General features: G+C 51.5%; 2 protein-coding genes across 4 annotated transcripts; both read right to left on the minus strand.

The window, feature by feature from the left end:
* Positions 1-1,741: 1,741 nt before the first annotated feature.
* Positions 1,742-10,290, minus strand: LOC132319146 (argininosuccinate lyase). 2 transcript variants are annotated; one of them, XM_059829073.1, is made up of 16 exons: positions 10,279-10,290; positions 8,659-8,853; positions 7,613-7,696; positions 7,229-7,285; positions 6,870-6,967; positions 6,136-6,213; positions 5,750-5,827; positions 5,269-5,321; positions 4,771-4,833; positions 4,463-4,577; positions 3,696-3,780; positions 3,463-3,522; positions 3,102-3,185; positions 2,750-2,830; positions 2,395-2,501; positions 1,742-1,892 (listed from the first exon to the last, which is right to left on the minus strand). In XM_059829073.1, the coding sequence occupies exons 1-16, from the start codon at positions 10,288-10,290 to the stop codon at positions 1,742-1,744; spliced, it is 1,401 nt and encodes a 466-aa protein (XP_059685056.1). The 2 variants fall into 2 exon arrangements, with proteins under 2 accessions (XP_059685056.1, XP_059685057.1); XM_059829074.1 differs by having other exon boundaries at positions 10,273-10,290.
* Positions 10,291-15,047: 4,757 nt separating this feature from the next.
* On the minus strand, positions 15,048-23,327 carry LOC104254030 (argininosuccinate lyase). 2 transcript variants are annotated; one of them, XM_059829072.1, is made up of 16 exons: positions 23,316-23,327; positions 21,696-21,890; positions 20,650-20,733; positions 20,266-20,322; positions 19,907-20,004; positions 19,173-19,250; positions 18,651-18,728; positions 18,454-18,506; positions 18,035-18,097; positions 17,691-17,805; positions 16,936-17,020; positions 16,703-16,762; positions 16,342-16,425; positions 16,060-16,140; positions 15,707-15,813; positions 15,048-15,198 (listed from the first exon to the last, which is right to left on the minus strand). In XM_059829072.1, exons 1-16 carry the CDS (start codon positions 23,325-23,327, stop codon positions 15,048-15,050), a joined length of 1,401 nt encoding a protein of 466 aa, XP_059685055.1. The 2 variants fall into 2 exon arrangements, with proteins under 2 accessions (XP_059685055.1, XP_059685054.1); XM_059829071.1 differs by having other exon boundaries at positions 23,310-23,327.
* Positions 23,328-24,599: the final 1,272 nt, after the last annotated feature.

The following is a 24,599-nucleotide window of genomic DNA, read 5'->3' on the forward strand; positions in this document are numbered from 1 at the left end:
GCAGAGCCCGAGCAGGCGGCTCCAGCTACAGCCGTCGGTAGCCTGGCGTGAAAACACTTGCGAGCGTTGGGCTGTATCCAGGGTTGCTGGATTTCCGGGGGGGGAAGGGGTGGTTTTATTTTATTTCTTTATTAACTCGCTTACTTACTTACTTTTATTTATTTTCAGAGTCACTTGTTGAAGTGGGAGGGCAAGAAGTTATTGGAAATGGCAAAGAAGAGCCCTGATGACCAGACGTCATGGTGGGGACAGGCAGTAGGGTCATCTCTGCATTAGAAAACCACCTCTGGACTCAGCTGTGAAGCATGGTAACATTTCCTATTCAAACCACGTCCCTCAGAACTTCGTTAGGAATAAAGCAGGATGGAGAAAAGTATCACGGGGGCAAGGGAGGAAGGAAATGCCATCAGATTGATTTTAATTTTGCAGTAGATTTATTTGTAGCCTGTGTTTGTTTCCTGGATGAGAACATGTATTTCCATATGCAATAAGCAGCTGTCGGTCATGCTGTATCCAATTCAATTACAGAAGCAACAGCTCAGTTTATTGCAGAGCAACAAAAGGCTTGTTGACACATAAGAATATCAGAAAGGTGGAGGGTCAAATGGGGACTACCAGTGATTATGAACTATCTATTTAAGCAAGAGATTGGGATGTGATAATCTGCTAAAATCACCTTCTTTTTTCAATCAGTAAGGCCACACATTATTCAGCACTGACCCCCAAGATGCTGAACAGTGGCCGCTGGGAATATGCAAAAGTCTAGCTGGCTGAGACGTATGAAGGTACTGACCAGGAATGAGAAGATAGGAAGAAAGCTTACGTGAGGAAAGAAAAGAACCATGAGCCGGGGAGGAGGAGATAATCCCTTCTTCTGAGTCTGTTGGTGTTGGCTGTTGCTGTCACCTCTCCACCTGAATTAAGTGTACATAATTGATTTCCCTACCACAGCTAACTTAGCTGGAACATTAGACAAATGTACTAAACCAGAGAAACATGGCAGTAAGCAGCAGCAGACTCAGGAACTTCCTGGCACGTCATTCCTCAAGTAAGACTTTGCTGGTCTTTGTTCTGATTTTACTTCTCTAAGGACAGAAGGGAAGATGGTAATGATTTTTGTAAGGGGCAACAGCAGTGCAAGGCCAGGGATTTCTTTTTAAAGCACGCTGCACCAGCTAGGATGGAGGCAAATCAGGGCATGTGTCACGCAGAAGAAAGAGCTGGACTGGGGACCATGCAGCTCTGTGCTTCGGAGTAAACCAGAGCCAAAGGTGGTTTTGTGACAGACTGGGATGAGTTGTGGGTTGACCTGCTGGGCAAGTTCCAGCGCCAGGCGGTGAGGAGATTCTTCTTCCGGCCAGAAGGCAAGCAGGGAAACATAATCCTAGGAGGAGGGCAATGATTGCTGGAGATGTCGCATGTGTTGCGGATAGTGTACCAAGCAACACTTTGTGGAGACGCACAAGCCTCCCTCAACACATGCACCAACACTCCTGCTGCTGTCTACCTATGGCCCCCTAGAACTTGACACCCCATAAACCAGCTCCTCTGCCAGGTTCATACACCAGTGAACATTTCCCCAAGCCACACAAGGGCTGAGGAAGCCCAGCCCAATCTTGCCCCTAAGAAGAAAGACGCAAGACAGGAGTTTCAGTGAACTACATACACCCCAGTGTTTATTAACTCCAGATTAATGTGATGATAGGCACAACACTGCATCCATGGGATATCTCCCCACACTCTAAGCTTGTTCCTTCAGCTTCTTCAGCAGCTCCCTCAGCTGCTCGATCTGGGCATTCACGCTGTTCTTGGCGGTACCGCCCATGGCCCTGTACTGCTCCACGCTGTTGACAATGTTGAAGACCTGGGAGACGTCATTGTCAAACAGGGGGCTGGGGAGACAAAGAGAAGAGGTGTCAGTGGAGAGCGCTGGGTGCTCTTTGCTGGCTTTCCATGTTGACTGCCAGCAGAGAGGGGGAAGGAGTGGAGACGGAGCCTTTTTCCAAGGGGAAAGGCCTCCTGCAGCCCTGCTTTTGCACTTGTAGTGCCTGGCAATAGCTGCTTGTGGCAGACCGAAGAGTCAGCTCCGAGGGGAGAGTGAGGAAGTTTGGAGCCAAACTCTTCTGGAGGGCTGGTGCCTCCAGGTCAGGGCAAGAGTTTCTTCCAGTCCCTCCCAATAGGTGCTGCCCATGCCTTGCTGGAGCTGAATGGTATTGATGTTGTCCCCTTTCAGTGTTTTCAGCAGTAGCAGCATTGATATTCAGGCCAGGAGGATTTTGGGGTGCTGTCTGGCCCCGGCCTTCCGGGGAAGGGCACCATAAGGAGGCCCATACAGAGGGAGGCTGATACCTGCCTGCTGAGGAGAGAGATGGCAAAATAATAGTGATAACGAACCTGATGGTCTTCATGTCATCCAGGCTGAGTTTATTGATGGCCATGCGTTTGGACTCGGCAAGGTTGACGACCTTCCCAGAGGCAATGTGGGCTTGTCTGAATGGCATCTGCAGTGAGAAGCAGAGACCATAGTCAGTGACCAGGCAACTGGGGTGCAGCCTCAAAGGAAAAAATGGATGTGATGTCTTTTTTGGTTGGCTTGTTTTCACTTGGGGCAATGCAATCTCAGTCCAGGTTTGGTGACCCTAGAGTGAGCATCACCCAGGGACAGAACAGAGGCCTCATCTCAGGCCCTCGCTGAGCAGCATTCTGCATCCAAAGAAATCACAGCTCCAAGTCTCCCTCTGATACTTACTCCTTTACGAACCAAGTAGAGAGCCAGATCAGTAGACAGCATTTCAGGGCACAGAGCCTTCTCCATGTTCACCTTTTTGATCTGCAGAAAGGATGGTCAGAGGGAGACATTATCATCAGCTCCTCCTTGGGGATACGTTAGTGGTCACAGAGAGGGGACTTCATCTGGAAGGGACCGAGCTGTAAACAGACCCTCTGACCCCCTTGGCAGCTGACATTGCAGGGTACAATGGGAAGCATGAGTGAGCCACTGAAGAGCCTTCATCTTAGGACCGGTCTAGAGCTCTCTTACCTGGGTTAGTCACAGAATGTGCACTCCAGCCATGTTCAATAGTGAGAGTCTGAAGCCTTACCTGGAGGGTAGAAATCACTCCAGTGGCAACCTGGAGCACAGCGTTCAGGGTGTCCACAACATCAAAGACGGCCTCCTTGTCCTCCTGTGTTACAACAGGGATGGAAATTGCTGTAAGTCAACCTGGTGCAGCCCAAAGCCCAACAGCCTGAGCAGCCCCGCCAGCAGAGCAGGCATGTCACCCCAGGGGCTCCTGCTGGGGGCCGGGGTGTCAGCTGCAGCACGCCGTGCCTCAGCCCCTTTCTCAGCATCCTGCACACAAGCAGGGTCTGTGCAGGGACATGTAGTGGCAAGACTGCTCGCGAGCAGAAGACAGCTGTGTCTGCTCAGAGAGGTGGTGTGAAAAGTAACATCTGTTTTACCTGCAGATCCTTGTTGTAGGTGCTGGGAAGTCCTTTGAGAACCATGAGAATAGCAGCCAACTGCAGAGAGAAACAGGTGAGGCGGTTAGTTCTAGGAAGAGAAGCACATTGCCCCAGCAGAGGCTCAGAGCCTAGGCTGGCCCATTTCTCTACAGGGAGGCAAGAAGAAGGAACATTCTTCAGCCCCGGTATGAGCAGTTTCCCCATCCCGCTTCTTTCTTTAGCAGGCTCACCCGTCCGAACACTCGTCCAGCTTTGCTGCGGATCAGTTCCAGACTGTCGGGGTTCTTCTTCTGAGGCATCAGGCTGCTGCCAGTGCTGAAAGAAAAGGTGTGTGCAGTGTAATGGTGAGCAAGACCCCAGTCCCTACAGACACAGGCTCAGACAGGTCATGCAGCGTACTGGCCCAGCCCTCCAAAAGCGACACACAGGTCCCCCTTCCCCAGACACCTTTCTAGGGTGTAGGAAAGCAGTGAACTGAGTGTGCTGAGTTTCTCCTGTTGCCCACAGCAAAGCCTTTGTTTTTGCAGTCTTGTCTGGAGCTACCAGGCAGTCCCACCTCTCCAAGAGGCAGCAAAAAGGAGGCTTTCCCCCAAGCCACGCCATAGGTGGTATCAGCAGGCCAGCCTAAGTGTTGCTGTGACCTCAGAGAGGGAGGGCTGTGGTTGTGCTGCCCTGAGAGAAGGAAATCTGTTGGGACTGCAAACCCGGCCAGCCAAGGAAGGGCTTTGGCAGGCATTCCAGCAGGGGAGGAAGTTCTTTCTGCCAGCAGTTGCTGGGGAGGAGTGTCTGCTGAATGCAGACTTGTTGGGTTACCAGAATCAGAAAAAAGTGGTCATTACTGAAGGATATTCACCCTAAGGCTGCCTTTCTGCCAGCCTTTTAATGCTGTGTCAGCCTTGTGCAGCTGGGAGACCCCAACCACTGTCTCATTCTCTCAGGTGAGGATAGCTGAGGAGGAGAAGAGACTGAGGGAAAGGCTCTCTGCCCAGAGACCTACCTGTAAGCATCAGAGAGGGTTAGAAAGCCAAACTCGCTGGTACTGTAGATGATGAGATCTTCAGCCATCTTGCTAAGGTGGATCATCAGCAAGGTGGCAAAAGAGAGGAATTCCACTGCAGAGAAGGCAGGAAATCAGGAGGTGAAAAGGGTGCTTGTTTGCTTGACAACCAGGGAGCCCTGACTGCACCTTTGGAGTTACTTCCTAGTGAGGGATTTGAGTCCCCTTGTTAAAGGAGGTTAACTGGGAAGGTCTCAGAAGCCTGCTTCTAAAATAGTGCTGGGAAGATGTGATTGGGTTGTGCTTACCCACAAAGTCTCTCTCGCTCACGGCATCCATGCTGTTCAGGCTGATGGAAGCAAAGCCCAGCTCTGTAAGGAAGGTGATGGACAGAGAAGGTCAGGCTTGGCAGGCCTGGAGCTTGAATGCAGGAGATTGCCCCAGTGTGCAGGTGACCATGAGCCCTTGAGCAGTCCCAGGAACACAAACATGCTGAGTGGGATTTTGTTATCAGCCCCAGGCAGCCAGTGTGCAGCAGAGGTGGTTCTGTTTATGCTCCCACCTCACAGGCATCTGCTGTCTCATCGCAGTAAAAAGGCTTCTGGCTTACTAAGTCATTAGCAGCTGCCTCCCACCTGCGTCCCTATGCATCAGATCATATTAGTTTTTTGTATTTATTACCCTCCATCCCTATGTTAAGGTGCTGCAGCACATCCAAAATAACATCAGGACAATGTATCAATGCTTCCCCAACTGTCGGTTATTATGGGTAGACCTGTGTCTCTCAGTAATAGGGAGATAATTACCACTACGCAGAAGCTCTCTATCAATTTCCAGTGGGTTGCCAGCCAGAGCACCACTGCCAAGGGAGAAAGAAACACAAGTCATGCATGATACCCTGCACACCCCAACCAAAACTGAGATCTAGCAGGCAGTGATGACATGTCTCTGAAGGCTTCCCTCTCCCAGTTCATCCTGGTGTCACACAGTATGGTCTGAGGCTCTGCCAACTCTGAACTAAACCAGAAGTTCTCTTCCAAAGAGGAAGGTTTGCTTGATGAAAGCCTTGCAGTTCTTGATTTCGAGAAGGGAGAATAGTATCTCTGTGGTGAGTGTCTTTTCTTTGGAAGAGTCTTCTCTTCAGTGAGAGAAGCAAGGCTTGTGCCCTCACAGCTCTGCAGTGCATATGGCATACAAACCCCAGTGGTTCAGGGCTTCAGGATCTCCCTCTTAGCCATTTTGTACAGCAAAGCGAGGCCCAGGGATTACACAAACAGCAGACATTACCTTCCCAAAGGCAAGACGTTGATCCTCCTCTTCACCTCTCCCAGGCGCTCAGAATCACGGGTCAGAGCAACAGCATGGCTAGGAAAAAACCATCATGACAGATGAAGCACCTGAAGTCAGAAAACGTCACAAGGAGAAAGAGGTAACTGTCCAAAGGATGGAGCATACAGGGAGTCAGCCTCCACTGCCCACTCAATGCCTGGGTCCCCGGGTTGGTGAGAGCCACACAGGAACACGGGGAGCTCCTGTTCCAGTTTGCTAGGTTAGCTCTGGTTTGTCACCACCCCGGGCTGCCCCCTCGGAGGACAATGCACTTCTAGGTTCCAGCTGAGCAGGGCCCCAAGGGTGGAGAAGGCTTCCTCCAGCCAAGTGTGAAAGGTGGTTACCTGAGCAAGAACTGGCTCCATCTGATGGGCTGAGCTTTCTGCAGGTGGGTGTAGCCAGGCAAGATGACATCAATTTCTCTGCATGTGAAAGGAGAGAAAGAGGTGAGCAGCAGCTGCCAGGATAGAAGGCAGTGGCAGGTACTTGCCAGGGTTTGCTGGCAAGGTCCCGAAGAGACCATCTTTAGCCTGTGTTGTGCTGAATTTGGTCTATGTCTTCCTCTCCCTGTCACCTGCTACCTGAGCACACTGCGTTTAGATCTCCCCATCTCCCAGCGTGGTGTGTCTGCCCTGGGCCTCCCTGGAAAATTGCCTGGTCCAGTAATCCCTCTGTGGCAGGCAAAGATTCCGCAGTCTGCCACCATTTGGGCGTGTGGTGTGTGAGGAGGAGAGTTAGACAGGGAGTTAACACAGCTGAGCTTTTCTCCTGCGTAGCAACTTGAAGCATGTTCAAGTTCCCCACTCCTTCAGATGGATTTGGCACCGTCTGAAGTCTTGTGTGGACCTCCCACCTCAACTCCTTTGCCAGGATACACTGGGGGAAGAGGAAGGTCTCTGTGACGTGAACTGTGGAGAAGGAGGGTCCGTTGTCTTTCCCTGTGCTATCACACACTGCCTGGCTGTAACGTCCTCTGCAGAAGACCCTGCTGCTGCCCTGACTGGGGTCAGTCAAAGAGCAAGCCTTGAAGTCTCCTGCCCCTGCAAAGCCAAGGCCGTGGATTTGGAAAAGGACTTACGTGGCAGCACGTTCCACCAGGGTCTTAATGAGCTGCAGGAGGTGAGTCGAGATGACAGAGAGGGAATTCCTCATGAACATCCTCAAGTCAGTCACAACCTGGATGAGACCAGCCACAGTCAGTCAAAGCAGAATGTCACGTACTTAGTGACTGGCAGCTTTTACCGCCAAGTAAAGCCCTCCTTGTTCTGTGTGATAGGAAGGTGCATCTTCCTCTCACCATTTGGTCATTTTGATGCGATATTGTCACTATATCTTGCTCTGCAGGAAGAGAGCCAAGGGCCATTCTGGTCTGAGGTCTCCTGAAGTGAGGTGGGGGAGGAGCACAGAGTGGAAAAAAAAAAAAGATTCTGTACGTACCTGATCATTCCTGCTTCTTCCAGTGTGCAGTTTTCCAGCTACGTCTCCGATCAGCTCCTGAGGACGAGAGGAGGATTTCTATCCGTGTCTCTGTATTCTAAGCAGGAGACTCCGCGTGAGCAGACCTCCCCCCTGCCTGGAAGGGACTCGGCTGTAGGACCCGGTGAGTAGCCACGGGATCTCTTCTGGGGAAGGGCAAGTTTGGGTTCTATGTTTGTACAGTGCCTCCTCTACAAAAGGGGTCTCGGAGACACTAGATTGTGCACCTGGGGTTTCAGTGCCACAAGGTCCGGAGGACTTTCACAGTGGGACAGAGGCACATGCACTTGCTGTCAGGCAAATCTAGCTACGGAGGAATGGGAACAAGAGGTTAGAGGACCCAACCTTTAGTCTGCGTTCGTTGGCAGTGTGGATGTCCTCATCGGTTTGTTTCACCACAAAGACTCCTTTAGACCATTCCTCGGAGATCTGCAAACATCAGCAGAAACACCAGTCAGCCACTGCTGTTACCCTGCCGCGCGTGGGGGCTGTAGTCGTCCCAGCGAACACCAACTTCTGCCGCCCCAATGGAAATCAAAGTGCTAAGTCTCACGCGAGCTCTGGCATTCCTGTTCTTTCAGGCCAAGGCTGGCTGCTTGCTATATCCAGATATTCTATAGTGCACTTGGTGGGATTCATCTCTAGCCATGATGATCCTGCAGTGTTATGGCTATAGGAGGGTTTAAGCAATGCAACGAAACAGTGAGCTGAAATGTCAGTGATTGCTTTAGCATTGTCTGCAAAGATTTTCCTATACAAACATTGTATAGAGTCACCATTGTCCATGGTGGGTGAGCAACAACAATGGATATTTTAAAAAAGCGCTTAGCTGCTGACTTCTCTTCACCCCTATACAATGCTATGCATTGCTCCCTACTAACTCCGGCAGCCAGACTCAAAAGGATCCCAAGTGCCAGCAGAAAAAGAATATTCCTAATTCATACTGAAACAATTCCTGGTGAATGTTCGGTCTGAAGAGGATGGGCGGGCAGGTCACACTGAGCACACCTCCCCGAGGCACCAGGGCTGCCATAATGAGCGCTGACAATGTGCTCATCAGGGCTTCAGGCTCTCACTGGGGGCTTGTCAGCGGGTTCACATCCTACTGCCGGGCTTTGGTGCCTTTAGCGGGATGCAGTTTGAGCATCAGTCCCCTGCCCAGATGCCTCCTAGTGTACCGAGTGCAATACACCTGGGCCTGTCATGTCCATGATTTAGGACAGCATTCCCTTTCACAAAGCACTTCAGCACATGCCTAGCTCTAAGGCACAGGACATGAGGACATTTAAAGATGCTTTTTAGAACAGCAAATCAGGGAGGCTACCACAGATGTTGTTAGAGAATCAGCCATTTGTCCCACGGGCATGCCAGTTTGTGAAGGAAATAAATACCTTTTCCAGGCCACTCAGGATCTTCTCCAGCTCAGGTTTAGATAGGATCCCAGCCTTCTCTAAGGCTTTGGCATAAGCCTTGCTCCCCTGGATATCAACTTCAGACAGCCTCCGATCATATGTAATGGAAGCGTTGAGCATCTCCATGATGGGATTTCTGCTTCCAGTGAATCTTCCTCCCCAAAGTTTATCTCCCTGAGAGAGGAAGAAGCAATTTAGAGAGGTTTAAAGAGGAACTAAAGTTGTTTTTCCACCCAAACCAAGATTCAGATAGCAACCTCACTCACCCGAATGTGTCATCTACATAACTACTTCACTGGGTGACCAAGGACAGGTACACAATTCCAGCTGTGCCTCACAGCAGGGTGTGTGTAAGCTTTTTTTCACCAGTGATTCCGCAGGTGAATGGATTCACTAGCTAAGAGCCATGTATGTCACTTGATGAGAAGCTTTTTGCTTGCCCAGGTAGGACACCCCCTGAAGCCCTAACTCTGGCAAACTGGCACTGAAATGGATAGGAATTTTACTCGTGCAGAGACCTTACAACTCATGCAAGATTTCAAAAGCAACTCTCCAGCACTAGCAGGCACAAAAAAGAAATTTGAGGACATTTAAAGGCAGGGCCTAGACACAATTGCCATTGCAGCGTGGATAATAATTACTAATCTACTTGATGTTTTTAAACACCTCTGTCAAGTCTCCTCTCATGCCGTACACTGTAACTACCGTGGACAGCAAGAAGCTGGTGGGACAGTTGCAAGCTAGTCTGGGCAGGGCTTTATCAGTCAGGCAAAGCACTGTTGAGTAACCTTAGAAACTTTTTCCCTAGTGACTGTCTCCACATCTCTGCCGATCCCTGCTGAAACAAGGTGCCTGAGAGGACAGCAGGAGAGAGCCTACAGAGGTAAGAGTGTAGCCATGTGGTTTTTGATATCTTGAAGGCAGCTTTGTCAGGGAGCTGAGGGAAGGCAAAGGGGGGAATCAGAATTGAAAAAGAGAACCGTTAGAGGTCCGCAGCATGCATCTGGTGCCCACAGGAGCCTGGCACAGGGGATGCAAAATTAAAGGCCAGTACCAGAGGCTAAGCCCTTGAATGGGGAGCAGGTATATCTAGGCATCAAGGTGTATCTTCAGTATTATGGGTTTCCACCAAAGTAGGAGGTGGGTCAGCAGAAACATTGCAACAGACACATTTGCCATCAGGAAATCAAAACTGAAAGATTAACTTTAACTAGCTACAGGACTCTGGTTAGAGAAGTGGCTAGTACAGACAGACAGCTGATGGGCACTTGTCCCCAGCCCAGAGCAGAGGAGGCCAGGGTTGTGGCAGCCATTTGGAAGGCAGAAACCCTGACTCGCTGAGACGAGTAGTCACGTCTACCACATACAGAAACTAAAAATGCAGCTTTTATACAGGGAAGCGTTTACACAAGCTGCTGTAGAGTCCCTCCTGCCTAAATGCAAGTCAGCAGCAATGAACCGCATCGGTTATTAGTCTCTCCCAGCTAGAGCAAAGAACCTGAAGGAAATGGCAGGGAGTTAAAATCTTAACTCAGTAGAGCTTGCGTCTGCCAGAGCAGCCAGAGACCACCCCCCCAGAGAAGCAAAGTTCACCCTCACCTCGGCTGCCATTTCGGACGACGTTTTGCTCGTGTGCGCAGCGATCCCGGCAACTGGTGCAACCTGTGGAACAGCGAGACGAGACGGGGTGAGGTGGCAGAGTCGGTGGCAGAGTCGGGGTGCCCGCTGCCCGCCCCAGCTCACCTGCTCCGCAGCGCAGCCCCGGCTGGTCGCTCGCTGCTCCCCGGCCCCGCCGCCCCGCTTTTACACGCTTCGGAGCGGGGCTGGCGGCTCGTCCCGCCCCGGCGGGGCGGGGTGTCCCCGGGGCCGGCCCCGCTCCGGTCCCCCCTCCCCTCGTACCACCCCGCAGCACGGGGCTGGTCCTGCTTTGCCGGGGGAGTGTGCCACTGCGGCATGTTTTTTCCCCTGTGCACTGTCGGAGGCCTTTGAGGGAGTGCAGGAAGTGCATCCCAGTTTCCTTGTGCCTGTGGGGCTTTTCTGGCCTTTGACGAGCCTTGTGGTCAGAGGACCGTAGGATAATTCCGGTAGGAAGGGACCTAGTCTAGCTGTCTTCCCTATGTTCTTCTCTATTCATCCCCTTTCTGAGTTGAAGATGCAGTCGAGGGCACAGTGGGATTGCATGTTTAGGGCGTGCTGCTTCTGTAGCAGAGAGGACACGGGCAGAGTGACATGGCTAGCATCAGGCAGTCTCTGGCTACCCAGCCTGAATGAGCAAGTACCTTTTGTGGCTGGGTTTCCAGTGTGCTGCCTTCAGTATCAGTGCAGAACAAGGCTCCAACTCTCTCTCTGGATTCATAGCCAGCTGCTAGTTCACGGCTTCTCGTACATCTCCCCTTATGATCAATTTTTCTGGGGAGATGACCCTGTTCCCTTTCAGAGTTCCAGGCTCTCAGATGCACAGGGCATCATGCTGTCTACGCTGAGAAAGCTCTTTGAACCATTTTGTTGCCAGACTCCTTCCTCTCCTGAAGTCCCTCATTTTGAATGCTGCTCTTGACATGTTCATCGCTTATGAATGTCTTTGTCCATAGTCTGGGCTTTGACAGGAGGCTGCTGAGGATTTGGCAAAAGAGTAAGGGCCAGGTTTACATCCCGGCTGAATCATATGCAGGGAGAGGCTTTACGTCACGGTGTTTGCTGTATGGGCTCACATGGCTGTGTGGAACAGCACAACGCATGGAGAGACTGTACATCCTTCTGTCTGAAGAAACTGTACAGAAATTGTGCAAAGTGAAAGAGGGGAGGGGGAGGGTGCCCAAGGCGCTACAGCCCCGCTGGTCCTGGCACCTCTTCCTCAGAGACCATTTGTGACCCGCGGGGCCAGAAACGGCAAAATGGGATCTCTGCGGCACTGTCAGAGTTCCCCTCGATCTGTTTTGCTAGTTGTGTTTTCACATCATTAACCCTGTGTATGTGTGATACATGACAGCTTTGATTTCTGAACGTGACCTGTCTTTAAACAGTTACGCGGTTAAATAGAATAGTGAAAGCTCCAGTTTCTGTTCCATTACTTCCAGGCCTCTTTGCATTTTTTTCGACTTATCTATATGTGCAACTCCCTGTAAGGTGAGGAGTAGAAATGGCTGAAGAATCACAATGAAGTTGGTTTGTGTTGCCCGTGGCAAAGAGGAGTCCAGTCTAGCTGGACACGTTTGGATAGTGCTGTCTCAAATTCATCCATGGTGCCTGCAGGGGACGTTGCAGTCCTGCAGTGCATGTGTTCTCACAGCTCTCTTGTGGTGGCAGAAAAGTGTTACTAGGTCAGCTTCTTCAATAGAGAGCCCGGGGATAAAAAGACCAGGCACAGCAATTTGTTTAGGAGACAAAATAGTCAGCAGGATTTTTCCAGAGCGTAAGAGCAGGTTAGAGATCTTTTCCTTCGGGGGGGTTTGGGGAAGAGTTCGCTATGTTTTGTAATGTTTCAAGAGCCCTTCTGTAGGTTTGTTATCTGCTTGGGTGTCAGACCAGAGTTCCATAGCCATCTGCTGAGAGTTTCAGTAGCTCCTGCTCAGCCTACGTGGATTCTTGGCTTAAGTCCCTTCCTGTGGTCTGTAATGGAGCAGGTATTTAAGACCAAGTCCAGAGCAGTGTCCAAGCCTCTGATCCTTCTGTCTATACAGATCTTCCTGTGGTAAGGCACAGGGCTTTAAAAACCCAGATCACAGTGAGTCATAGTAGGGTGATGGTGAAAGTGTGAAGATACTGCGGACCACGCACTCCTGTAATGTCTGTGGAGCTGCAGAGACCGCCACGGGTCCCTCCCAATCTAGGTTATGTCACAATTTTAAGAAACGGGTGGATGGGTGGGAAGTACCAGGTACTATGAACTCCTCATTTAGGTAGGAAAGCGAGATGTGATAGTGTGCTAAGACCTCCCTTTGGCTTTCAGTTTGGCAGGGCCGTGTGTCACTCAGCACTGGCCACGAGGAGCAATGCCGGACCTTTGCTGCTGGGAGCAAGAGAAAATCTATTCAGCTGAGGCCTCTGAAGGTACTGAGCAGGAGCTAGAAGATACAAATAGGGAAAAAGAGGGGAGTGGCACAGATGGAGAAAGCTTATGGGAGGCAAAAAGAACGAACTGTGAGGTGGAGGTGAGGAGATATCCCTTCTTTTGACTCTGTAGGTGTTGGGTATTGGTGTCCCGTCCCTCTATTGCTCCTTTCCCCTATCCGCTGAGAGTGCATACGTGATTTCCTGGCCACAGCTAACCTACCTGGAGAGTGAGACCCAAGTGCCAAAAGAGAAACACAGCAGGAAGTAACAGAGCAAACACAAAGGAGGTTTATGGAGTGGCGGTTGAAATGTGCTGTTCTTTAAATGCCAGGAGACTGGATCAGGCTTAGGGCCAGAATAAGGGGAGACTGAGGCTGGGGGGAAGTGTTGAAGGAAGGGAATTTATCTGTTGCCGGTTCTTCCCCACGTGTTTAAAGCACAAATGCTACAGAGGTAGGAGGGAAGCACTTTGTGTCTCCTGGGGGACTTTGTTGATGGCAGGAGATTTAGCTCATGGCAGTTTGTACTGTCTGTGCTGCAGCCCTTAACCTAAACAAGGTGAGGCAATGCTTGCGTTACTGCCGTTTCCTATGCGTGTTACAGGGTCTTGCAGTACGGAGTCAATAACGTGTTGCTGCATCAGCAGGGAGGGCAGGGTGCTGAGCAAAACGGCAGCTTTAAAATGCTGTGGCAGAAAAGAGATTGTCTGTGACAAAACTAGCGCTATGGTGCAGTGGGTGCCAGGTTCGAGCTGGTTTAGTGTTTAATGAAAATTGTCCCACCTTCCGTGTAGCCAGCTGTTCTTTCTCTACCTTTTGAATCAGGTAGCAGGCATATTCCGTCCAGAAATCGCTGCAGAACAATAGTGGAGAATAATGTTTCAAATGTTTGTTTTATCAACTGTTTTCACGCTATGAACGACACAAGGTTGCTGCATTCTCCTTCCCCAAGTAAGGCTTTTCCTGGTCTTTGTTCTGATTATATTTTTGTAAGGACAGAAGGAAGAGAGTAGAAGATTTGTAAGAGGCAGCCAGTCGTGCCAGTCTCTTTTCAAGTATTGTGCCCCAGCTAGCTTGGCCTGGGTCACGCAGAGGAAAAAGCTTGACGTGGGAGTGTGCAAACCCTGTGCTTTGGAGGAAACCAGAGCAAAGGTGGTTTTGTGATGGGCTGGAATGACCTGTGGGTTGACCTGCTGGCCCAGTCCTGCCTAAGACGATGCAAGTTTTGGTGCCAGGCGGTGAGGAGACTTCTGGCCACTTCATCCCCCCCTGCCAGAAGGCAGGCAGGCAAGCATGCTGCTATGAGGAGGGCTGTGATAGCTGGAGGTGTGGCATGTGTTGCAGATGTGGTAGCAGGTGCACTTTGTGCACACCCACAAGCCTCCCTCAGCACATTGTGTAGCCTGCTCTGGCACTGCTGGATCCAGCCTTGTGCTGCATAGAATCGTTTAGGTTGGAAAAGAGCCTTAAGGTCATTGAGTCCAACCATTAACCTAACGCTGCCAAGTCCACCACTAAACCATGTCCCTAAGCGCCACATCTACGCGTCTTGTAAATAGCTCCAGGGATGGTGACTTGACCGCTTCCCTGGGCAGCCTGTTCCAGGGCTTGACAACCCTTCCAGTGAAGACATTTTCCCTAATACCCAGTCTAAACCTCCCCTGGCGCAACTTGAGGCCATTTCCTCTCGTCCTAACACTTGTTACCTGGGAGAGGAGACCGGCACCCACCTCGCCACAACCCCCTTTCAGGTAGTTGCAGAGAGCGCTAAGGTCTCCCCTGAGCCTCCTTTTCTGCAGACTAAATGACCCCAGTTCCCTCAGCTGCTCCTCATAAGACTTGTTCTCTAGACCCTTCACCAGCTTCGTTGCTCTTCTTTAGACACGCTCCAGCACCTCAATGTCTTTCTTGTAGTGAGGGGCCCAAAACTGAACGCAGTATGCGAGGTGCGGTCTGACCGGTGCCGAGCACAAAGGGACGACCGCATCCCTAGTCCACCTCCCTCCCCTCCAAGAGACACATTTTCAGGTCCCTCGTGTACACAGACACTCCTACTACTCTCTGCCTACCAGCCCCCGGGAGCTTGAACACCCCATAACCCAGCTCCACTGCCAGGGAGGGGACAGTCCCCGTTCTTTCACACCAGTGAACATTTCCCCAAGCCACACGAGGGCTGAGGAAGCCCAGCCCAATCTTGCCCCTAAGAAGAAAGACGCAAGACAGGAGTTTCAGTGAACTACATACACCCCAGTGTTTATTAACTCCAGATTAATGTGATAGGCACAACACTGCATCCATGGGATATCTCCCCACACTCTAAGCTTGTTCCTTCAGCTTCTTCAGCAGCTCCCTCAGCTGCTCGATCTGGGCATTCACGCTGTTCTTGGCGGTACCGCCCATGGCCCTGTACTGCTCCACGCTGTTGACAATGTTGAAGACCTGGGAGACGTCGTTGCCAAACAGGGGGCTGGGGAGACAAAGAGAAGAGGTGTCAGTGGAGAGCGCTGGGTGCTCTTTGCTGGCTTTCCATGTTGACTGCCAGCAGAGAGGGGGAAGGAGTGGAGACGGAGCCTTTTTCCAAGGGGAAAGGCCTCCTGCAGCCCTGCTTTTGCACTTGTAGTGCCTGGCAGTAGCTGCTTGTGGCAGACCAAAGAGTCAGCTCCGAGGGGAGAGTGAGGAAGTTTGGAGCCAAACTCTTCTGGAGGGCTGGTGCCTCCAGGTCAGGGCAAGAGTTTCTTCCAGTCCCTCCCAATAGGTGCTGTCCATGCCCTGCTGGGGCTGAATGGTAGTCATGTTGTCCCCTTTCAGTGTTTTCAGCAGTAGCAGCAGCAGCATTGATATTCAGGCCAGGAGGATTTTGGGGTGCTGTCTGGCCCCGGCCTTCCGGGGAAGGGCACCATAAGGAGGCCCATACAGAGGGAGGCTGATACCTGCCTGCTGAGGAGAGAGATGGCAAAATAATAGTGATAACGAACCTGATGGTCTTCATGTCATCCAGGCTGAGATTGTTGATGGTCGTGCCTTTAGACTCGGCAAGGTGGACGACCTTCCCAGAGGCAATGTGGGCTTGTCTGAATGGCATCTGCAGTGAGAAGCAGAGACCATAGTCAGTGCCAGGCAACTGGGGTACAGCCTCAAAGGAAAAAATGGATGTGATGTCTTTTTTGGTTGGCTTGTTTTCACTTAGGGCAATGCAATCTCAGTCCAGGTTTGTTGACCCAGACTGCTCATCACCTGGGGACAGAACAGAGGCCTCATCTCAGGCCCTCGCTGAGCAGCATTCTGCATCCAAAGAAATCACAGCTCCAAGTCTCCCTCTGATACTTACTCCTTTACGAACCAAGTAGAGAGCCAGATCAGATGACAGCATCTCAGGGCTCAGATCCTTCTCCATGTTCTCCTTGTTGATCTGCAGAAAGGATGGTCAGAGGGAGACATTATCATCAGCTCCTCCTTGGGGACACGTTAGCTGACATTGGGAGCCATAGTGAGCCGTATGGGTGAGGTACTAAGAGCCTTCATCTTAGGACCGGTCTAGAGCTCTCTTACCTGGGTTAGTCACAGAATGTGCACCCCAGCCATGTTCAATAGTGAGAGTCTGAAGCCTTACCTGGAGGGTAGAAATCACTCCAGTGGCAACCTGGAGCACAATGTTCAGGGTGTCCACAACATCAAAGACGGCCTCCTTGTCCTCCTGTGTTACAACAGGGATGGAAATTGCTGTAAGTCAACCTGGTGCAGCCCAAAGCCCAACAGCCTGAGCAGCCCCGCCAGCAGAGCAGGCATGTCACCCCAGGGGCTCCTGCTGGGGGCCGGGGTGTCAGCTGCAGCACGCCGTGCCTCAGCCCCTTTCTCAGCATCCTGCACACAAGCAGGGTCTGTGCAGGGACATGTAGTGGCAAGACTGCTCGCGAGCAGAAGACAGCTGTGTCTGCTCAGAGAGGTGGTGTGAAAAGTAACATCTGTCTTACCTGCAGATCCTTGTTGTAGGTGCTGGGAAGTCCTTTGAGAACCATGAGAATAGCAGCCAACTGCAGAGAGAAACAGGTGAGGCGGTTAGTTCTAGGAAGAGAAGCACATTGCCCCAGCAGAGGCTCAGAGCCTAGGCTGGCCCATTTCTCTACAGGGAGGCAAGAAGAAGGAACATTCTTCAGCCCCGGTATGAGCAGTTTCCCCATCCCGCTTCTTTCTTTAGCAGGCTCACCCGTCCGAACACTCGTCCAGCTTTGCTGCGGATCAGTTCCAGACTGTCGGGGTTCTTCTTCTGAGGCATCAGGCTGCAGCCAGTGCTGAAAGAAAAGGTGTGTGCTGTGTAATGGTGAGCAAGACCCCAGTCCCTACAGACACAGGCTCAGACAGGTCATGCAGCGTACTGGCCCAGCCCTCCAAAAGCGACACACAGGTCCCCCTTCCCCAGACACCTTTCTAGGGTGTAGGAAAGCAGTGAACTGAGTGTGCTGAGTTTCTCCTGTTGCCCACAGCAAAGCCTTTGTTTTTGCAGTCTTGTCTGGAGCTACCAGGCAGTCCCACCTCTCCAAGAGGAAGCAAAAAGGAGGCTTTCCCCCAAGCCGCGCCATAGGTGGTATCAGCAGGCCAGCCTAAGTGTTGCTGTGACCTCAGAGAGGGAGGGCTGTGGTTGTGCCGGCCTGAGAGAAGGAAATCTCTTGGGATTGCAAACCCGGCCAGCCAAGGAAGGGCTTTGGCAGGCATTCCAGCAGGGGAGGAAGTTCTTTCTGCCAGCAGTTGCTGGGGAGGAGTGTCTGCTGAATGCAGACTTGTTGGGTTACCAGAATCAGAAAAAAAGTGGTCATTACTGAAGGATATTCACCCTAAGGCTGCCTTTCTGCCAGCCTTTTAATGCTGTGTCAGCCTTGTGCAGCTGGGAGATCCCCACCACTGTCTCATTCTCTCAGGTGAGGATAGCTGAGGAGAATTACTCCCCAGAGAGCAGAGACCTACCAGTAGGTATCAGAGAGGGTTAGAAAGCCAAACTCGCTGGTACTGTAGATGATGAGATCTTCAGCCATCTTGCTAAGGTGGATCATCAGCAGGGTGGCAAAAGAGAAGAATTCCACTGCAGAGAAGGCAGGAAATCAGGAGGTGAAAAGGGTGCTTGTTTGCTTGACAACCAGGGAGCCCTGACTGGACCTTTGGAGTTACTTCCTAGTGAGGGATTTGAGTCCCCTTTGGAGTTACTTCCTAGTGAGGGACTTGAGTCCCCTTGTTAAAGGAGGTTAACTGGGAAGGTCTCAGAAGCCTGCTTCTAAAATAGTGCTGGGAAGATGTAATTGGGTTGTGCTTACCCACAAAGTCTCTCTCGCTCACGGCATCCATGCTGTTCAGGCTGATGGAAGCAAAGCCCAGCTCTGTAAGGAAGGTGATGGACAGAGAAGGTCAGGCTTGGCAGGCCTGGAGCTTGAATGCAGGAGATTGCCCCAGTGTGCAGGTGACCATGAGCCCTTGAGCAGTCCCAGGAACACAAACATGCTGAGTGGGATTTTGTTATCAGCCCCATGCAGCCAGTGTGCAGCAGAGGTGGTTCTGTCTATGCTCCCACCTCACAGGCATCTGCTGTCTCATCGCAGTAAAAAGCCTTATGAAAGAAAGGCTTTGGCTCCAGGACAGTGCATCCCGGTGCCATTGGGAGCCATCTGTCAATGCTTCCCTCCCTCCTAGATATTACAAGTAGTCCTGTGCCACTCAGTCACAGGGAGACATTTACCACTACGCAGAAGCTCTCTATCAATTTCCAGTGGGTTGCCAGCCAGAGCACCGCTGCCAGGGAAGAAAGAAACACAAGTCATGCAAGATACCCTGCACACCCCAACCAAAACTGAGCTCTAGGAAGCAGGGAAGGCACCTCTCAAGACTCTGCAGAGCAAAGCGAGGCCCAGGGATTACACAAACAGCAGACATTACCTTCCCAAAGGCAAGACGTTGTTCCTCCTCTTCACCTCTCCCAGGCGCTCAGAATCACGGGTCAGAGCAACAGCATGGCTAGGAAAGGACAAGAGAGATGAAGCACGTGAAGTCAGAAAATGTCACTTTCCTTCCCCAGCAGTATGCTGCCACGTCTGCAGCCAGGGATCCCCTCCGGAACAGAAGAGGCTTGAAGTGGAGCCTAGGTACTAAGGCCCTTGGAAGTGGAACAGCTTGCAACCATACAAGCTTCTCCGTGTTACCCCGTTAGCTGAGGTGTAACTGTCCAAAGGATGGAGCATAGAGGGAGTCAGCCTCCACTGCCCACTCAATGCCTGGGTCCCCGGGTTGGTGAGAGCCACACAGGAACACGGGGAGCGCCTGTTCCAGTTTGCTAGGTTAGCTCTGGTTTGTCACCACCCCGGGCTGCCCCCTTGGAGGACAATGCACTTCTAGTCTCCAGCTGAGCAGAGCCCCAAGGGTGGAGAAGGCTTCCTCCAGCCAAGTGTGAAAGGTGGTTACCTGAGCAAGAACTGGCTCCATCTGATGGGCTGAGCTTTCTGCAGGTGGGTGTAGCCAGGCAAGATGACATCAATTTCTCTGCATGTGAAAGGAGAGAAAGAGGTGAGCAGCAGCTGCCAGGATAGAAGGCAGTGGCAGGTACTTGCCAGGGTTTGCTGGCAAGGTCCCGAAGAGACCATCTTTAGCCTGTGTTGTGCTGAATTTGGTCTATGTCTTCCTCTCCCTGTCACCTGCTACCTGAGCACACTGCGTTTAGATCTCCCCATCTCCCAGCGTGGTGTGTCTGCCCTGGGCCTCCCTGGAAAATTGCCTGGTCCAGTAATCCCTCTGTGGCAGGCAAAGATTCCGCAGTCTGCCACCATTTGGGCGTGTGGTGTGTGAGGAGGAGAGTTAGACAGGGAGCTAACACAGCTGAGCTTTTCTCCTGCGTAGCAACTTGAAGCATGTTCAAGTTCCCCACTCCTTCAGATGGATTTGGCACCGTCTGAAGTCTTGTGTGGACCTCCCACCTCAACTCCTTTGCCAGGATACACTGGGGGAAGAGGAAGGTCTCTGTGATGTGAACTGTGGAGAAGGAGGGTCCGTTGTCTTTCCCTGTGCTATCACACACTGCCTGGCTGTAATGTCCTCTGCAGAAGACCCTGCTGCTGCCCTGACTGGGGTCAGTCAAAGAGCAAGCCTTGAAGTCTCCTGCCCCTGCAAAGCCAAGGCCATGGATTTGGAAAAGGACTTACGTGGCAGCACGTTCCATCAGGGTCTTAATGAGCTGCAGGAGGTGAGTCGAGATGACAGAGAGGGAATTCCTCATGAACATCCTCAAGTCAGTCACAACCTGGATGAGACCAGCCACAGTCAGTCAAAGCAGAATGTCACGTACTTAGTGACTGGCAGCTTTTACCGCCAAGTAAAGCCCTCCTTGTTCTGTGTGATAGGAAGGTGCATCTTCCTCTCACCATTTGGTCATTTTGATGCGATATTGTCACTATATCTTGCTCTGCAGGAAGAGAGCCAAGGGCCATTCTGGTCTGAGGTCTCCTGAAGTGAGGTGGGGGAGGAGCACAGAGTGGAAAAAAAAAAAAGATTCTGTACGTACCTGATCATTCCTGCTTCTTCCAGTGTGCATTTTTCCAGCTATGTCTCCGATCAGCTCCTGAGGACGAGAGGAGGATTTCTATCCGTGTCTCTGTATTCTAAGCAGGAGACTCCGCGTGAGCAGACCTCCCCCCTGCCTGGAAGGGACTTGGCTGTAGGACCCGGTGAGTAGCCACGGGATCTCTTCTGGGGAAGGGCAAGTTTGGGTTCTATGTTTGTACAGTGCCTCCTCTACAAAAGGGGTCTCGGAGACACTAGATTGTGCACCTGGGGTTTCAGTGCCACAAGGTCCGGAGGACTTTCACAGTGGGACAGAGGCACATGCACTTGCTGTCAGGCAAATCTAGCTACGGAGGAATGGGAACAAGAGGTTAGAGGACCCAACCTTTAGTCTGCGTTCGTTGGCAGTGTGGATGTCCTCATCGGTTTGTTTCACCACAAAGACTCCTTTAGACCATTCCTCGGAGATCTGCAAACATCAGCAGAAACACCAGTCAGCCACTGCTGTTACCCTGCCGCGCGTGGGGGCTGTAGTCGTCCCAGCGAACACCAACTTCTGCCGCCCCAATGGAAATCAAAGTGCTAAGTCTCACGCGAGCTCTGGCATTCCTGTTCTTTCAGGCCAAGGCTGGCTGCTTGCTATATCCAGATATTCTATAGTGCACTTGGTGGGATTCATCTCTAGCCATGATGATCCTGCAGTGTTATGGCTATAGGAGGATTTAAGCAATGCAACGAAACAGTGAGCTGAAATGTCAGTGATTGCTTTAGCATTGTCTGCAAAGATTTTCCTATACAAACATTATATAGAGTCACCATTGTCCATGGTGGGTGAGCAACAACAATGGATATTTTAAAAAAGCGCTTAGCTGCTGACTTCTCTTCACCCCTATACAATGCTATGCATTGCTCCCTACTAACTCCGGCAGCCAGACTCAAAAGGATCCCAAGTGCCAGCAGAAAAAGAATATTCCTAATTCATACTGAAACAATTCCTGGTGAATGTTCGGTCTGAAGAGGATGGGCGGGCAGGTCACACTGAGCACACCTCCCCGAGGCACCAGGGCTGCCATAATGAGCGCTGACAATGTGCTCATCAGGGCTTCAGGCTCTCACTGAGGGCTTGTCAGCGGGTTCACATCCTACTGCCGGGCTTTGGTGCCTTTAGCGGGATGCAGTTTGAGCATCGGTCCCCTGCCCAGATGCCTCCTAGTGTACCGAGTGCAATACACCTGGGCCTGTCATGTCCATGATTTAGGACAGCATTCCCTTTCACAAAGCACTTCAGCACATGCCTAGCTCTAAGGCACAGGACATGAGGACATTTAAAGATGCTTTTTAGAACAGCAAATCAGGGAGGCTACCACAGATGTTGTTAGAGAATCAGCCATTTGTCCCACGGGCATGCCAGTTTGTGAAGGAAATAAATACCTTTTCCAGGCCACTCAGGATCTTCTCCAGCTCAGGTTTAGGTAGGATCCCAGTCTTCTCCAGGGCTTTGGCATAAGCCATGCTCCCCTGGATATCAACTTCAGACAGCCTCCGATCATATGTAATGGAAGCGTTGAGCATCTCCATGATGGCATCTCTGCTTCCACTTAATCTTCCTCCCCAAAGTTTATCTCCCTGAGAGAGGAAGAAGCAATTTAGAGAGGTTTAAAGAGGAACTAAAGTTGTTTTTCCACCCAAACCAAGATTCAGATAGCAACCTCACTCACCCGAATGTGTCATCTACATAACTACTTCACTGGGTGACCAAGGACAGGTACACAATTCCAGCTGTGCCTCACAGCAGGGTGTGTGTAAGCTTTTTTTCACCAGTGATTCTGCAGGTGAATGGATTCACTAGCTAAGAGCCATGTATGTCACTTGATGAGAAGCTTTTTGCTTGCCCAGGTAGGACACCCCCTGAAGCCCTAACTCTGGCAAACTGGCACTGAAATGGATAGGAATTTTACTCGTGCAGAGACCTTACAACTCATGCAAGATTTCAAAAGCAACTCTCCAGCACTAGCAGGCACAAAAAAGAAATTTGAGGACATTTAAAGGCAGGGCCTAGACACAATTGCCATTGCAGCGTGGATAATAATTACTAATCTACTTGATGTTTTTAAACACCTCTGTCAAGTCTCCTCTCATGCCGTACACTGTAACTACCGTGGACAGCAAGAAGCTGGTGGGACAGTTGCAAGCTAGTCTGGGCAGGGCTTTATCAGTCAGGCAAAGCACTGTTGAGTAACCTTAGAAACTTTTTCCCTAGTGACTGTCTCCACATCTCTGCCGATCCCTGCTGAAACAAGGTGCCTGAGAGGACAGCAGGAGAGAGCCTACAGAGGTAAGAGTGTAGCCATGTGGTTTTTGATATCTTGAAGGCAGCTTTGTCAGGGAGCTGAGGGAAGGCAAAGGGGGGAATCAGAATTGAAAAAGAGAACCGTTAGAGGTCTGCAGCATGCATCTGGTGCCCACAGGAGCCTGGCACAGGGGATGCAAAATTAAAGGCCAGTACCAGAGGCTAAGCCCTTGAATGGGGAGCAGGTATATCTAGGCATCAAGGTGTATCTTCAGTATTATGGGTTTCCACCAAAGTAGGAGGTGGGTCAGCAGAAACATTGCAACAGACACATTTGCCATCAGGAAATCAAAACTGAAAGATTAACTTTAACTAGCTACAGGACTCTGGTTAGAGAAGTGGCTAGTACAGACAGACAGCTGATGGGCACTTGTCCCCAGCCCAGAGCAGAGGAGGCCAGGGTTGTGGCAGCCATTTGGAAGGCAGAAACCCTGACTCGCTGAGACGAGTAGTCACGTCTACCACATACAGAAACTAAAAATGCAGCTTTTATACAGGGAAGCGTTTACACAAGCTGCTGTAGAGTCCCTCCTGCCTAAATGCAAGTCAGCAGCAATGAACCGCATCGGTTATTAGTCTCTCCCAGCTAGAGCAAAGAACCTGAAGGAAATGGCAGGGAGTTAAAATCTTAACTCAGTAGAGCTTGCGTCTGCCAGAGCAGCCAGAGACCACCCCCCCAGAGAAGCAAAGTTCACCCTCACCTCGGCTGCCATTTCGGACGACGTTTTGCTCGTGTGCGCAGCGATCCCGGCAACTGGTGCAACCTGTGGAACAGCGAGACGAGACGGGGTGAGGTGGCAGAGTCGGTGGCAGAGTCGGGGTGCCCGCTGCCCGCCCCAGCTCACCTGCTCCGCAGCGCAGCCCCGGCTGGTCGCTCGCTGCTCCCCGGCCCCGCCGCCCCGCTTTTACACGCTTCGGAGCGGGGCTGGCGGCTCGTCCCGCCCCGGCGGGGCGGGGTGTCCCCGGGGCCGGCCCCGCTCCGGTCCCCCCTCCCCTCGTACCACCCCGCAGCACGGGGCTGGTCCTGCTTTGCCGGGGGAGTGTGCCACTGCGGCATGTTTTTTCCCCTGTGCACTGTCGGAGGCCTTTGAGGGAGTGCAGGAAGTGCATCCCAGTTTCCTTGTGCCTGTGGGGCTTTTCTGGCCTTTGACGAGCCTTGTGGTCAGAGGACCGTAGGATAATTCCGGTAGGAAGGGACCTAGTCTAGCTGTCTTCCCTATGTTCTTCTCTATTCATCCCCTTTCTGAGTTGAAGATGCAGTCGAGGGCACAGTGGGATTGCATGTTTAGGGCGTGCTGCTTCTGTAGCAGAGAGGACACGGGCAGAGTGACATGGCTAGCATCAGGCAGTCTCTGGCTACCCAGCCTGAATGAGCAAGTACCTTTTGTGGCTGGGTTTCCAGTGTGCTGCCTTCAGTATCAGTGCAGAACAAGGCTCCAACTCTCTCTCTGGATTCATAGCCAGCTGCTAGTTCACGGCTTCTCGTACATCTCCCCTTATGATCAATTTTTCTGGGGAGATGACCCTGTTCCCTTTCAGAGTTCCAGGCTCTCAGATGCACAGGGCATCATGCTGTCTACGCTGAGAAAGCTCTTTGAACCATTTTGTTGCCAGACTCCTTCCTCTCCTGAAGTCCCTCATTTTGAATGCTGCTCTTGACATGTTCATCGCTTATGAATGTCTTTGTCCATAGTCTGGGCTTTGACAGGAGGCTGCTGAGGATTTGGCAAAAGAGTAAGGGCCAGGTTTACATCCCGGCTGAATCATATGCAGGGAGAGGCTTTACGTCACGGTGTTTGCTGTATGGGCTCACATGGCTGTGTGGAACAGCACAACGCATGGAGAGACTGTACATCCTTCTGTCTGAAGAAACTGTACAGAAATTGTGCAAAGTGAAAGAGGGGAGGGGGAGGGTGCCCAACGCATTAATTTCTGAACATGACCTGTCTTTAAACAGTTACGCGGTTAAATAGAATAGTGAAAGC

Source organism: Gavia stellata, chromosome 25 (genome assembly GCF_030936135.1).
Source record: "Gavia stellata isolate bGavSte3 chromosome 25, bGavSte3.hap2, whole genome shotgun sequence".
Classification (NCBI taxonomy): Eukaryota; Metazoa; Chordata; class Aves; order Gaviiformes; family Gaviidae; genus Gavia; species Gavia stellata.

Bases quoted from the DNA above. Each gene is read 5' to 3' on its own strand.
- LOC132319146 (XM_059829074.1), bottom strand. The intron at 7,697-8,658 runs GTATTTATTTCC...TGATGTTTGCAG, and splicing joins TCCTGAGTGGCCTGGAAAAG to ATCTCCGAGGAATGGTCTAA. The intron at 1,893-2,394 runs GTTCGTTATCAC...TTGTCTCCCCAG, and splicing joins GATGACATGAAGACCATCAG to CCCCCTGTTTGACAATGACG.
- LOC104254030 (XM_059829071.1), bottom strand. The intron at 20,005-20,265 runs GTACGTACAGAA...GGTCTCATCCAG, and splicing joins GAAGAAGCAGGAATGATCAG to GTTGTGACTGACTTGAGGAT. The intron at 16,141-16,341 runs GTAAGGCTTCAG...TCCTTTCTGCAG, and splicing joins GAGTGATTTCTACCCTCCAG to ATCAACAAGGAGAACATGGA.